General features: G+C 37.2%; 3 protein-coding genes across 3 annotated transcripts in view; 2 read left to right on the forward strand and 1 right to left on the reverse strand.

The window, feature by feature from the left end:
- Positions 1-94: 94 nt before the first annotated feature.
- On the forward strand, positions 95-4,411 carry LOC111442456 (4-hydroxybenzoate polyprenyltransferase, mitochondrial). The gene is made up of 8 exons (XM_023079899.1): positions 95-812; positions 1,467-1,602; positions 2,163-2,284; positions 2,395-2,464; positions 2,563-2,712; positions 3,258-3,393; positions 3,489-3,585; positions 3,954-4,411. The coding sequence occupies exons 1-8, from the start codon at positions 409-411 to the stop codon at positions 4,021-4,023; spliced, it is 1,185 nt and encodes a 394-aa protein (XP_022935667.1). The 5' UTR covers positions 95-408; the 3' UTR covers positions 4,024-4,411.
- Positions 4,412-5,517: 1,106 nt separating this feature from the next.
- On the forward strand, positions 5,518-10,055 carry LOC111442104 (eukaryotic initiation factor 4A-3). The gene is made up of 8 exons (XM_023079378.1): positions 5,518-5,988; positions 6,388-6,628; positions 6,720-6,800; positions 7,371-7,478; positions 7,562-7,681; positions 8,374-8,541; positions 9,374-9,460; positions 9,674-10,055. Exons 1-8 carry the CDS (start codon positions 5,675-5,677, stop codon positions 9,785-9,787), a joined length of 1,233 nt encoding a protein of 410 aa, XP_022935146.1. The 5' UTR covers positions 5,518-5,674; the 3' UTR covers positions 9,788-10,055.
- Positions 10,056-10,320: 265 nt separating this feature from the next.
- LOC111441874 (MAP3K epsilon protein kinase 1-like) overlaps positions 10,321-14,787 on the reverse strand; it is a 24,325-nt gene continuing 19,858 nt past the window's right edge. The window contains exons 22-24 of the mRNA XM_023079047.1: positions 11,799-12,205; positions 10,977-11,091; positions 10,321-10,833 (exon numbers count right to left, since the gene is read on the reverse strand). Coding sequence (XP_022934815.1) covers positions 10,657-10,833; positions 10,977-11,091; positions 11,799-12,205 — 699 coding nt within the window. The 3' untranslated portion in view covers positions 10,321-10,656. The remainder of the gene's footprint in view (positions 10,834-10,976; positions 11,092-11,798; positions 12,206-14,787) is intronic.

Raw genomic sequence — 14,787 nt, forward strand, 5'->3', positions numbered from 1 at the left:
AAAAAAAAAAAAAAAAAAAAAATCGTTGCAAAATAAAATATTTAAAATTATTTTTCAAAATTTAAATTCCGAAATTAAAATAATTTATCAGACTGGGAGGGCGAAGCAAATGCGTAGCAGAGATAGGGATAGAACACAAAAACTTGGCGGGGGCTTTTCATTGGCCGTTTAGCCGCCATGTTGAGAACACCGAAAGTAATTGAACGACGACGGAAGTTGGGAATTTGTAGTGTTCAGTCGATTCGATGGGGAAATGATGGAATTTGGAACTGGACGAAGACGACGGGTGATTGTTGAATGGTAGTTGTTCTATTCGAATTCAGAATTCGAACAAATTCGAGCCATTCGAGACGATTTGATTGAAATCATAGTATAAATTAGTTCTATTAGCTTGTTTTTGGCTTGGGAATGGCGTCTTTGCTATTCCGTACTTCACGCAGGTCTGCGTCCTGCCTCTTTGTTCATCGTAAATTTCTTAATCCCTTATCGAGTCTCGACGCGCCAATTTCTTACTCCAGAGCTAGTTTAGTTTCCAATTTATGGTGTACTCGGTCGGATTTTGCTTGCGAAAATTTCATTCGAGATTTTAGATTTGGACTCATCCATGGGTTTTCTACGTCTTCGGATGTAAAGGAGAGTTCAAAGAGTGACGAGAGTCCGTCTGGTAGTGTTAAACGGGATGGAAGATCACAGGCGAAAGTTGAGATGTCCTGGATTTATTTGTATTTGCCCAAAAAGATTCAGCCTTATGCTCACCTTGCGCGGCTCGATAAACCCATTGGGACGTGGTTACTTGCTTGGCCTTGTATGTGGTAAGAGTTACTTCTGTTTTTGGTCCCTGTTGGGTTTGCTGTGAATGTAAACTATATAGTTGTTAATTGGCTTGTGAGATTGGTTATTATATTCTGTATTCAGCCCGTTTGTGGAATACATAATCTCTGTATTATACTAGTCCCCATTGGCCGTCTAGCTGAAAATGGATGGTTTGATTCTCTCCAAATTATGTGTTAAAGTTGTGATAATCGCCGAGATGTGTATCGACGTATTCCAAATTCGAGTTTTGAGTATAGTATTTGTGAGATTGGAGGTATGCATAATTTAGTTATAACTTGCATGGCTTTATGTAAAAAAGATATACATCTATTTCATATCATATTTATCATTTTCAAACTTTGCTTGGTCGTTCGTGAAGGATCTAAAGATTGTTACAGAATTGTGTATTTGATCGTTCGTGAAGGATCTAAAGACTGTTACAGAATTGTGTATTTTAGTTAGGACGTGTCTGATTACAACTTGTAAATAGAAAAGTAGCTGTCATTGGTTCACTTTATTACCGTCTATGCATTGAACTATAATTTGCTTTTGTATCATATAGGTAAGACGATGTTCACACGCTCAATTGGATCATTAATGTTAAGGGGCTCATGATTTCCAAATCCATAAATAGAGTAAATTGTATTCTTCAGGTCAATTACCTTGGCGGCATCTCCAGGCCAACTTCCTGACTTTAAAATGCTGACTCTATTTGGATGTGGGGCTTTGCTTTTGAGGGGTGCTGGGTGTACCATAAATGACCTCCTTGATCAAGATATTGATACAAAGGTCAGTGCACTTTTTTCTTCCATGAATATCATATTAACATTATTTTCTCTATCATGTGGCTTTTTCATGATATCTATAAGCTCAACTTTTTGAATAGTGTAAATTGGTTAGTCCTTGCAGGTAGTGTGCATCTACGTGTTTTATTTGTGATAGATAGATGTATTGACCCCTGCACTTTTAGGGCTCTGTATTTTAATTATCAGTTCATTCCATTGTTAATCATATCTGTGCGACGTTTCTAGTCCCTTTTCTTAGTCTGGGATGGTTGTAATGCAAAACAAATGACTTTCCTACTTAGTCAGTATCAATTATTTTGCTGCATTCTCATGATCTATTGTAGTCTCAATATCAGATGGGAGAGATCACCAGTCATGATGTGTAATAAAGTAGAAAGTAGAGCAGCTGGTGTTGAGGCTAAGTATTTAGCTTGCCGACGAACAACACATCACTAACAAATAGTCTTACCACTAATTTCTTGCCTTTCTGATACACCTCGCTTGCAGGGGATTAGTTTTACTTCTAGCTCTTCCATGCTTGGCTGAGTGTTTCATCCTTTGCAGGTTGAACGCACAAAGCTAAGACCAGTTGCAAGTGGTCAATTAACTCAACCCCAGGGAATCAGTTTTTTAGGGTTGCAGCTGTTTCTGGGACTTGGAATTCTCCTTCAACTGAATAATTACAGGTCGGGTTGCCTTTGAGTTATTCTTTAGAGTGAACTGGGTTATATAATAATTGTTCCATATACTTGCTTAGTAGTTGGATGTTTCCAACCTGACTTCATGTTTTTAACAGTCGCATTTTAGGGGCTTCCTCTTTGCTTCTAGTCTTCTCCTATCCTCTCATGAAGAGGTTCACGTTTTGGGTACAATGCTTTACTTACGCTTGCTAAGTATTTTATTTATATTGTTTATTTTGAGAAAAATTGGTAATTGATGTGGATTAGTGAAATATTTGTGGCAGCCTCAAGCCTATCTGGGTCTGACCTTCAATTGGGGAGCTTTATTAGGATGGGCTGCCATCAGAGAATCTTTGGATCCAGCTATAGTTTTACCACTGTACTTGTCTGGAGTATTCTGGACTCTTGTATACGATACGATATATGCACACCAGGTAAGTCCGATTCCCACTTTTTCTTTGTTTATTAGGATTTTGTGTCAACAGCTTTAGAGGCAATTTTTTTTTACCCAAAAACAAAAAGTATTTATAGAAGTAGGGAGCTCATAGTTCATTTGAAATCTTACTCTAGTAGTGGTGAACATGGGTGAAATAGAGGCAACTGATAGCAGAAAATCCTACCACTTCTCATGATCGAGAAAATACACGATCCTTTAGCTCTAAGATACTCCTTAAATTTCTTTGCGAGTTCTCAGGTGTCTTTAACCAAACCTTAGGTGGGATTGGCCTGAATAGTGTGTGCTTAGAGGCGTTGTTTGACATCTTAATGGCATTTTATATCTGAATAAAAGCACTAATTTCTATTGATGTTTTTGATTGCATATGAAGAAGTGTTTGAAACTTGAAAAAATACCTCGAAGTTCAAGATGCTCTAAAAAAAAAAAAAATCTGAAGTGCCCCTAGAAAATATGTTTCTATCTAAAGACATTTTAAAAATTATCCTTAACTAAGGTTGCAATGCTTACTCTTGATGGCTTTAGGATAAGGAGGATGACTTAAAAGTCGGCGTTAAATCTACTGCTTTGAGATTTGGAGATTCAACTAAGGAGTGGATTTCTATGTTTGGAGTTGCAAACATTGGCTGTCTTGCTCTTAGTGGTTACAATGCTGATATTGGTAAACGGCTCTGTGCCTTTCCTCTGTTCTTAATTTCCAGTTTCGGTTAAACTACAATTTGTTTGGATGTCTTATTCCATACCATTGTGGAACAGGATGGCCGTTTTATGCACTTTTGGCTGCTGCTTCTGGACAATTGGCTTGGCAGATTTCAACAGTCGACTTATCGAGTCGTGCCGATTGCAATAGAAAGTATGTGTCTGATGTGTGTGCGTGTGGGGGGTGGGTACTATATCAAGCACCAGTAAAGAAAATGAAAATTGTGCTGATTTTATGGGTTGAATGCATGATTTTAAACTTATTGGTCTTCCGAATCAAGTTCGTTAAGTGTCGAATCTCCTTCACTCGTTATACTGGAAACAGAAATCTTCATTCTGGTGTTTTCAAATTAAAGTTTCATTAGAATGATACTTATGACCATGTCCATACACATCTTGTTTAGCTAAAGATTTATGCATATTTAAAGTTGAGGAGCTTGGTATATGTATTAGCTTTCTTCCCTTTTCTCCTTTGTACAACGCATCCTAATTTTTGTCTCTCATTTCCATTTCTGGTTTCAGGTTCATCTCCAACAAGTGGTTTGGTGCTTTAGTGTTCAGTGGGATCTTGCTTGGAAGATTTTCATCTTAGCCCTATCCGAAAAATATGCAAAAGCGGGTACACATTTGGAATATAAGAGGATTCGATCTTGTACTATCTTCAAATGAGGTTAGTACTAAACATCGTTATCAGATGACCTCTGAGTTTGGACAAGACTTCGGAAGTTTCAGAGTGTGTAAAGATCTGCTGATATGGCTTTCATTTGGCTGGCTTTCATTTGGGGGGATGAAGCCAAAGGTTTGAAGTAGCCATTGCTACTATTGAAGGAGTAATTCGTTTAAGGGTTATATGTTACAGTAATTTAAATCGAGTTTCTTTCGAACTTCTTGTAATAATTAACCGTCATAGGGGCTTAATTGCAAGATTTTGTGAAATTTGTGCGTTGTTTGAATGGTAAATTTTATTTATTTCGGCGCAATAAGTGGAGTTGGACGGAAATGAGTGCCAAAATAGCTATCATGGAATAACTACCGACATAAGAGAATAACATACCTCCACAATAGTATGATATTGTATACTTTAAACATAAGTTCTTACGACTTTACATATCTCATACCAATGAAGACAATATATTTTACTTTTAAACTCATGATCTTACTCTTTTCATCCCTTGAATTGCACTTGTCTTGTCCTGGCCTTTTGTAATGCACAATGTTTTGGGCTCACCGATTGCTCTCCTTGCATCAAACTATGATAAATTTGGTATCGTCGTCTTCTTTAGTGTTTGAGTTGGTCTTAGCAATGGAGGTATTGCTAAACTTCAATATCCGTTACTCAGACTCTAGCTTCACACCGCTCGATGTTTTTCAGCCAAGTTTGTTGCACTATCACGGACTATATTTTGTCACCCCTCGTCCTTTAGTTCTTCTTGTAGCTTTTGTTTTTGGTTTCCCTAAGAGATATTGTCCCTTGCTTATGTATATGTATAAAATTGAATAAAATAGACGTTTATTTTATAAAAACATGGTTAAAAATTTGTTACTTGGGCATAAAAAAATCTAATTATTACGGAGTTTAATATAATAGTTTTAACACTATAAATTGTTAACCAAGATAAAGAAAATGTTTTTAGTATTATGATATATATATATATATATATCGTTGAAAAATATATTTACATATTTGATACCATTTAAATTTGGAATGAAATTCAAATTAGTGATTTTTTATACCATTTAAACCTAAATTAAAGAAGATATTATATTATATTACATTATATACTATATATTTAAATATATTTAATAATATTTTTTTTACCATAAACGATAAGGATTAAATCGTTATAAATAGTAAAACTTACTAAAATTTAAAATACAAATTATTATCCCTTTATTAGATCGTTATTTACCTATAAACTTTAAGACACGGTTCTTAAAAGTTTAAAATTTGACCTAAAACATATGACCGTTCAGGATTCGATTTTAATTTACGAGCCGTAGATTCTAGGGTTTAAATGGACGGTCAGGATTCGATTCTCACAGTGAAAAGTTGGATAGGATTTAGCCGTACATGACACAATAATTTTTTCCTCTTACTTTCTCGTTTCGTTGTCGATCGATCTTTCATTGGCCCTAATCTGCGGTTTCCTCACCATCTTTTTCCCCTCGCCGTCGCTTACTTGCTCGGCATCATCCGGTTAATCGAGTCCTCAATCGCGATCTAGGAAACTACGCCAACGGACATGGCGGCTGCAGCTACAACAAGCGTTGTGCCGCCGAATCGGCGGCGTGCGGTTACTGCCCCGGAAGACAAGTTGGAATTCGAGACGACGGAGGGGGTTGAGCCGATCTTGAGTTTTGATCAGATGGGCATTAAGGATGATCTTCTCCGTGGAATATATGCATACGGTTTTGAAAAGCCCTCGGCTATTCAGCAGAGAGCTGTGAGGCCGATTATTGAGGGTCGAGATGTTATTGCTCAGGCCCAATCTGGAACTGGCAAGACCTCCATGATTGCACTTACCGTTTGCCAGGTGGTTGATACATCCAGTAGAGAGTGAGTCCCGTTTACTCTATCGAGTGTTCAATGTTTCATGTCTCTCTTCCTCTTAATATATTTCTTATTTTTGTATTGGATTCAAATTCTATAGAAGTTGTGTAGTTCCTAGCTCAGAAATCCAAATGCACAGGAAGAAAATTGTTTGGATGTCAGTTGGTTCTTTTCACTAGAAGTTGTTATAACCTCGTGTTATTGCTTTGGAAATTTTCCCAAGGAAGCCAAATTAATGAAACCTCCCCAAAGTACCACTACATTGGTTTTTTTGTCGTAGAAGATTTGAATATGTATTCAACTCCTAGTTCAGGAGATTTTTTCAATTTACATATGATCGTTTTTGTAAGACGGATCTCTTTAACTTCAAACTCTTATGATCATTATGCATCTTAATCTAATCAGGGTGCAGGCCTTGATCTTGTCCCCTACGAGAGAATTGGCAACTCAGACAGAGAAGGTTATATTGGCAATTGGCGACTACATTAATATACAAGCACACTCATGTATCGGAGGAAAAAGTGTGGGTGAAGATATCAGAAAGCTTGAGTTTGGAGTTCAGGTTGTGTCAGGAACTCCTGGAAGAGTCTGTGACATGATCAAGAGAAGGACACTGCGTACCCGAGCCATTAAGTTGTTAATTTTGGTAATTTTGGGTGCCCTTCAACTTATCTCTCCTGTTAGCAGTATAATTACCTCTCTTTTATCATGTCATTTTCTAATATTTGCTTTTTCAGGATGAGTCTGATGAAATGCTGAGCAGAGGGTTTAAAGACCAAATTTATGATGTATATCGATATCTCCCACCAGAACTTCAGGTTCTCCCTCTCTCCCCCTTCTCCCCAATGTGTTAATGATTGTGCTCATGGGAGGCATAGGAGGATAAAAATGAAATGCAGCTCTGTCATTTAATTGTTGCTAAGCATGTCTTCTTTAACTTGTTGAACATGAAAATTATTATTTTTCATACATGCTTTTCTAAACGTATTGATGACAAATTGTAGGTACAATAATATTTTTTCTGCAATATTCCATGTTGATTTTCTATTTTGTACGGGAAGAGTTGGGACTTCTCAGAGGACCAAGAAATAACAGTAGTGTTTTCCCAAATAAATTTTTATGGCTTCTATGATGTCCTTGATGTGGCTGACATTTAATCTTGATTTTTGCTTGCATTTGTTTCCTTCATGTGTCAGTTTATAACAAATATGATATTGATTATATATTCTTGTGCATATGGGATTTCTAAATTTTATACTTTATATGTCATTTTATGCACTGTTTACCGGTTTGGTTATGAGCAACTAGTGTCTTTTACCTGTTTTTATGAATTTTTCTATTTTTAGGTTGGTTGATTTAATGAGTTTTCCCATCAATATTAATGATAGGTTGTCTTGATTTCTGCTACCCTTCCTCATGAAATCCTTGAGATGACAAACAAGTTTATGACAGATCCTGTGAGGATCCTTGTCAAGCGTGATGAGTTAACTTTAGAGGTTTGTAATATTTTTTATTTGTAGATGATGAAATGCTCTACTGAAATATATCAACACCCTGATGCATGCTTTTAAATTGACAGGGTATTAAGCAATTCTTCGTTGCAGTTGAAAGGGAAGAGTGGAAATTTGATACCTTATGTGATCTTTATGACACCTTGACTATCACCCAAGCTGTAATTTTCTGTAACACTAAGCGAAAGGTAATGTGGGTCAAATTTGTTTAGTTCTCCTTCAAATAGATCTTCTAGAACTCTTGTCAGACTCATTCTGAAACAGAAAATATTTTATTGTTAGATATTTTATGCATGTTTGCCTTTATACATGATTTTGGTATGTTCCGAATGTTTGGAACATTGTTTATTATCGCACAACCTTTGGTCCTCATCCTTATTTATTGTTTTAGTACAATTTTACCCGGCAACAGTGTGACCGGAAAAGTCTATTTGAGGATAGAACTAGCTTTTATTAATTAGAAAGAGCACATCATTGCATAAGGAGAATCCCAGAGATCCTCTACACTCATAACCCCTGGTCACTATAACCCAAAAAGTACCCATATGCTATACTTGCTGAGGATCACACTGAAGCTAACTATTAGTTGCAAAGCGTCCTACAGCCTCTATCAGAACTACTTATCAGACCTATCCCTTACCCTTTTTCTACTATGTGCTTCTAACAACTGGATGCCTATATCAGTCCTTTTTCTACTATGTGCTTCTAACAACTGGATGCCTATATCAGTTCTAGATCACATTGCACTGATTCTTGGACTCCTTTATCTGATGTGAGAATTTAAATATTCTCTTTCATGGGGGTTTCTGCCTTTTTGTATTTGCATACTATCATTGAAATTGTTTCTTATAGATTTTTTTATGTGATCTGCTGCCTCCAGGTTGAATGGTTGACTGAGAAGATGCGAAGTAATAACTTCACAGTTTCCCATATGCATGGGGACATGCCTCAAAAGGAAAGAGATGCAATCATGGGGGAGTTCCGATCTGGAACTACTCGTGTCCTAATCACTACTGATGTTTGGGCAAGAGGGCTTGATGTTCAGCAGGCAAGTTATTGGTTCCTCCATAACTCTTCTTAGTGTTGAGTTGAGTGTTATAATGTCCGTAAAATTATATGTAACAGAATCATATGCATTAGTTCGATTGTCTTTAGTTCTCTCATAGTGAAGATTGTCATTGTGCTTTGGTCTTCGGTGAAGTTCGATTGCCTTTTGAGATAAGTGACAGTTTCTGTGGAGGGCTACTTGTTTTTCAGTTCTTTGGTCACTAGTGAGGTTTACTGCGTCTTTTTGGTCTTCGGTTGTTTAGGAGTTATGTAACTATTTATTAGGTTTTATTTTTCTCGATTGGAGCCCTTTCTGTATAGTTCTTTGTGACTTCCTTTCTGGGCGGTTCTTTTTGTTCTTTTGTTTTCGTTCATATTTCTCAATGAAACAGGTGTTTCGTATAGAAAAGTGGTCTTCTATTTATGAACATACCATTAGTTCAGTTGATCACTTGGATACTTTGTGGATCATATGCATCAGTCATAGGTTACTAAGGTAGTTTTATCAAAGGATATGAAGTTGTGTAAAATGATCATGGTGTTTTTTTTCCATGTTTGGTGAATCACAGGATAATCATTTTCTATTCTCTAGAAAAACATCTCTAAATGATGATATATAGAGAAGAGTAGGCATTGGATTTTTTGAGGACAATTTTTTTTTTTCTAGTTTACATCATCAATTGGTATGTCCCACAAATCTCCGTGAATGTCCTAATTTGAACTCCCATACGTATTGTAAATATATTTGTGCTTATTTCCTTTCATTACTGATCGTGGCAAGTATCCCAAAAAATATACAAGTTCTTATGTTTATTTGCATTAACCTTTGTCAGGTATCACTAGTGATAAATTATGACCTTCCAAACAATCGAGAGCTTTACATTCACAGGATAGGAAGGTCGGGTCGGTTTGGGCGTAAGGTATGACACTTTATTCTATATTACAGTTGATTTCCTAGGATTCCGCTCAAAGTAAACAGTATGGATAACATGTAGCTACATGTAGCTTTATGTTTCCTTGCATGAAGGCCATGTTTATGATTTCTTACATGGAAGCTATGTCTAACATGAAACTTCACCAACCTTGTGAAAGTAATGAAACACTTTTTAATGCGGATTTATGGCTTAACACAGGGTGTTGCTATTAACTTTGTGAAAAGTGATGACATCAAGATCCTGAGAGATATTGAGCAATACTACAGTACCCAGATTGATGAGATGCCAATGAACGTTGCTGATTTGATTTAACTCTGCGTGATGCTGTTATATGCTGTGTGGAAGAGATTTGTGTTAATATGCTCACACTCGAGGGTTTGTGTTCTTATAAACGTCGTTTCTATGGGTAATATGTAGCGTAGGAAGTTCAACGACCTTTTTCTGATTAGTGGTTTGGATGTGTCCATAAATTGTATAATACCTGCGATTGTTTTCCATTTTTCCAAGGGGGAAAGGAACTCAGATATATTTTCGATGACTTGAAATATATTATTCTGAGATAAGTTGTGTTACGCATCCCATCATTTGCTTAGATCAGCTCCGTTTTTCTTGTAATGGGTCCCTTTCAAATTTCTGGATTTGGGCATTTCTTAATTCAAGAACATGATTGGTGAATGTTGCTTAAACCATGCTCAACCACAAATGATGCCGACTAAGGAACTAAAATTGAACCATTTCCTTAACATGGATGACTTTATTATTGCACAATTTTAAGATCTAGAGATGAATATGATCAATTATTCAGGATTGATTTATGCTTAATCATGCTATAAAGTCAAAACACATTCAGATACAACTTAAACTCAACCTCATATTCGAAACACGAAAAACATTTAGGAAACATATGTTCAAACAATACATTTCATATGTATAAAAACATCTATGAAACACATGTTCAAACAATACGTTCCATCATCATAAAAGTGACATTTAGTATGAACACAAACAAAGCACACTCATACATTGCCCATCATTCTGGAATCAAGTTTTTTTCTGAAGAAGCCAAATGGGCTGAATTGCCCCGGGAGGAAGGGGAATTTGACAGGATGCCAAAATTTAACGAACAAAAGTGATATATTTCAACAACAACATTCATACAAGGGATCCTAAAAACTAAGCACTTACAAGACGGTATTTATATGAAGAGCTTTAAGCAAAGATGTGGCCATTTGCTTCACCAACACCTGCCCACCAGACCGTTGTCCATCCCTGCGTTCCTCAATCAAATTCTGAAGTTTATGAGGTAAATCATTCTCCACAATCAATTGCTTGGGTCGTGGATGATGCTCATACACAGCCTGCCACACGACCAACATTGTATGTTCAAAATTTGAATAATAAAAGAAAAACGAATATCATCGACATTTGTTCGATATTACATCGTTATAAATCCTTCACAAGGCACATCAAACAGAAGGCTGCATACATAAAGATCTCTTACCTTTATCAGTTTGAGTAGATTAAGCCGAGCAATCGCGTCTTGATGGTCCAGCCTTGCTATAAGCAATGGGGTCAATCCGTTGACAGCCAAAGTCGTATTGATTCGGGAAGATTTCCTGCAATTGGAAGTACATGTCGACTTAATATTGATAAGAAATAAAATATCAAAGTTTGTACTGCAACACCTACATTTCCAGTTATTAGGTACTAAATTTGTAACCTTAGCATCTTCCCTCTTTTCCTCTCTGGTATAGGGAGGGGCGGTGGGGTTGAAATAATTTGGATGATGTTTTCAAATTATTGGATATAGGAGACTGAATAATTTTCACAGGCTATAAGAGGTCAGATTGAATAATTTTCTGAGAGGGATGGGGAGGGTGAGGGGTCATAAGGTTACAAATTAAAAAGAAAACATAGTTTACTACTTGGACCATCAAAGATCAGGAAGCTCTTTGTTATGAGGAAGCCACAGAGAAAGAAGAAGAGAATGATGCTGGTATAAAGCATATACAGTTGGCTACAGGCGGCACCCTAGAACTATGACATTATGTGCGTGTAGATCCTTGACAACACAGAGGAAGTCGAAGTAAAGATGGGATAGCTTTGACGATCATCACAAAGTTGCCCAACCGATCCCATTTTATGAGAGACTGACTTTAGGAACCAACATAGCATCATAAAGAGAGACTGACTTTAGGAACCAACATAGCATCCTAAAGAGAGACTGACTTTAGGAACCAACGTAGCATCGTAAAGTTACAAATTAAACTTGGACCATTTAAATGTTGGGCAATAATTAACCAGACAGATAAAAGGTACGTACGTGATGATTTTCAAGAAAGGCTCCAATATATGCACAAAATGTTGTTCTGGACAACACTGGAAAAACTTCACCAATTTCTGGACAGCATCCTTCTTCAGCAAAGCTTGTTCAACTTTTCGGTTGTCATTGTCATGAGCCAAGCAAACAGCAATAGAATCCAATGCCGTGACAGACCAAAGCTCATCCTCAAGCAGGCTCAAATACACATCTAGACCACCGTGGGCTCTTAACTGCTCCCTAGAATTACGCGATGCATGGGCCATATCACACAGTAGAGGCAATGCATATTGTTTCAGAGGAGAGTCTGATATAATAAAATGCATCAAGTGTGGAATAATTCCATTTTCAGCTGCATATTCTTGTCTCCTCTTATTGATCTTACACAAATTGAATAGTGCACTGAGGACCTACAGAGAGTATGGTAAGATGGTAAAACCAATCATAAGGAATACAGTCGTGAAGAGAAAAACACAGCACGAAACTCAATCAAATAATTTTAAGCTAAAACAACAAAGGTATATACATTCTTGAGAAAATGTTATCAGACTTGTCAACCTCTAAAGAACTAAGAGATATTACTCTATTTTTAGGCCATTTTTTCATGGCCTAAAAAATCAATTGAACTAAAAGGTTTTCATTTATTAAATGTTTACATGTAAACGGGGTTCAGACCAACAATCATAGGAAACTTCACCTCATATATCTTGTAAATGAGAGGAAACAAGCATTTGGCTAGAGCAGCTATACTTAAGGCATTAATAGACAAAATACAAATACTGTGGAAGCCTAGACACCTAGACACCTAGATTAAGAATAAACAAAATATGGCAAAACAATAATAAGCATGCACAAAGTAAAAGAGAGGAATGCTTATCATGGATCCAAGCATTTATAGAGCACATAAAATGTACAAAAGACTATCGAGGTGTAGGAAAAACATGTTAAAAGAGATTAATAAATACCTTAGAAATTGCCCATTTCAGATGTATGTCATGAATATGATCTTATTATGGCTCTCTCTCGCTCTCTCTCTCTCTCTCTCTATATATATATACATATATATTCCAAGAAAACCGAGCTTACACTAAGAAAAATAAAAGAATGTACAAGAGCATACAAAAACAAGCCAACGACACAAAGGAATCCAACCACTACCTACCTAAATTGACTAAAATCTAAGAGAATGAACCCAAGCTCTTCAAATGAATGGGTAACAGATGCCTATAAGGACACATTAAACTTAGTCACCTCACGAGCTTTCAATGTCTAATAATTCTATTTTTCCTCTAGAGCCAAATTCTCCAAAACACAATAAGGAAAAAGTCTGCCACAAAATGTCCTTATCTCAAAATGAGGGATTCAGGAGTACCTCCACAATCATATGCCAAACTACCTGCCTCGAGTAGAACATAGACCAAATGAACTCAAACTTTTGCTCCATAGGAAATGAGCAAACTGACTCTCCCACCACAAATGATCAATATCCTCCCCATGGCGCCCACAAAGAAGGTACCATTGTACAACACAAAAGAAAACGGTCTTTGGATACGATCCAAGGTATTAGATCCTAAGAGTAAAATCTGTTATACAAAGAATTTGGCCTTCTTAAATATTTTACTCTTTGAAGGGAGCGCGAGGGGTTACACAAAATATGGAAGAAAGAACTACATGAGAATCCCCTCAACCGATTATGAGTCCAGACTCTAAAGTCTTTTCTCCCGGACTTGCATGAAGATTATGGACAGAAAGCAAAGCCGTAACTTCTGTGGTTTTCTGTTAGACTAAGGTCAATGGACACCCGAGGAAAATGAAGAAAGGGGGCCTAAAGAAGGCAAACAAAAGCCACCAAGTGAGTCTTCTTAATGAAAGGTAAGAGAGACGAGGAAATAAAGCATAGAAAGAATATTCTCCAACTCACCAATCCTCCCATGAGTGAATCTTCTTATTGAAGAATGGGAAACGAGGAAATAAAGCACAGAAAGAATATTCTCCAACCCACCAATCCTCCCAGAGGTGAACCTAGCTTTCCCCAACCGAACATTTCAAAAACCGAGAGAGAAGGAAAACCCAAAGAGATTGTAATCCAAATATTTTTACTCCATCTTTAAAACAAAGCTTTGCACCTCACACAAAAGGATGGGGTCGTACCTACTCACAATAAACCAATGCCACATAGCATTAGGTTAGAAGAATTGCTCCAACCATTTTGCTAGAAAAGCCTCATATGAAGTCTTAGATTTCCCGTACCTAACCCTCCCAGGGTCGAAGGATTTGAAACCACATCTCACCTTGCAAGGGGAGGCCACTTCAGACTAATAGGATAAATGTTAACCTGCTCCCATGGAGAAGAATGCCCTTTTCCAAGAACCCAAGCGCTTTTGAACCTTTTCCACCACATGAATTTAGAAAGTATGACACTCCAAGTTACCACTAATGGGGAGTCCTAAATTAGATGAAAGAAATTAATCCAGCTTACACCCATTGTTTCCTGACCGGAACAAAAAAGTCTCATTAGCAAACTGAAGATGAGACAACTGGATTAACTCCTCCTCCATCTTAAAAACTAAATGACTCTTACCTTCCCCTAACAGCAACACTAGCCTACTCGAGGCATCCACCATGAGGAGAAAGGGAAAGGGCCAAGAGGAAGTCTTCCTGCCTAGGGCCTTATAAACAAAAATCTTAACTCCGGCTACCGTTAAGGAAAATGGAGAAATTTCACCAACCTCATACATGTTAAAACCCAAGATCTCCATTTCCACCCAAAACCCTTCTTCTCCAGAGATCGCAAGTGGGGGAACATTTAACACCTTATCCCACCCATTATTGAAGACATGGCTTCTACACTCAGCCACCATCACTGAATCCAAGGCTTGGAACTTCATCGTACATGCAAGAATGGAGCCTCTTCCAAAGTAAAAGAGACTTTGCACTTTGCACCCTTTTAACACATCGAATAACGACCATGTCCCCCCCCCCCCCCCCCCCC

Source organism: Cucurbita moschata, unplaced genomic scaffold, assembly GCF_002738365.1.
Source record: "Cucurbita moschata cultivar Rifu unplaced genomic scaffold, Cmos_1.0 Cmo_Scf00004, whole genome shotgun sequence".
In the NCBI taxonomy this organism is placed as follows: Eukaryota; Viridiplantae; Streptophyta; class Magnoliopsida; order Cucurbitales; family Cucurbitaceae; genus Cucurbita; species Cucurbita moschata.

What these genes read in the sequence shown, in the direction of transcription:
- LOC111442104 (XM_023079378.1), top strand. Translation starts at nt 5,675, where the DNA reads ATGGCGGCTGCAGCTACAACAAGCGTTGTGCCGCCGAATCGGCGGCGT. An exon ending in GAGGGCTTGATGTTCAGCAG is followed by an intron (nt 8,542 to 9,373) that starts GCAAGTTATTGG and finishes AACCTTTGTCAG; the next exon opens with GTATCACTAGTGATAAATTA. An exon ending in CGGGTCGGTTTGGGCGTAAG is followed by an intron (nt 9,461 to 9,673) that starts GTATGACACTTT and finishes GGCTTAACACAG; the next exon opens with GGTGTTGCTATTAACTTTGT.
- LOC111442456 (XM_023079899.1), top strand. Translation starts at nt 409, where the DNA reads ATGGCGTCTTTGCTATTCCGTACTTCACGCAGGTCTGCGTCCTGCCTC. An exon ending in CTTGCTTGGCCTTGTATGTG is followed by an intron (nt 813 to 1,466) that starts GTAAGAGTTACT and finishes TGTATTCTTCAG; the next exon opens with GTCAATTACCTTGGCGGCAT. An exon ending in TGGTTACAATGCTGATATTG is followed by an intron (nt 3,394 to 3,488) that starts GTAAACGGCTCT and finishes ATTGTGGAACAG; the next exon opens with GATGGCCGTTTTATGCACTT.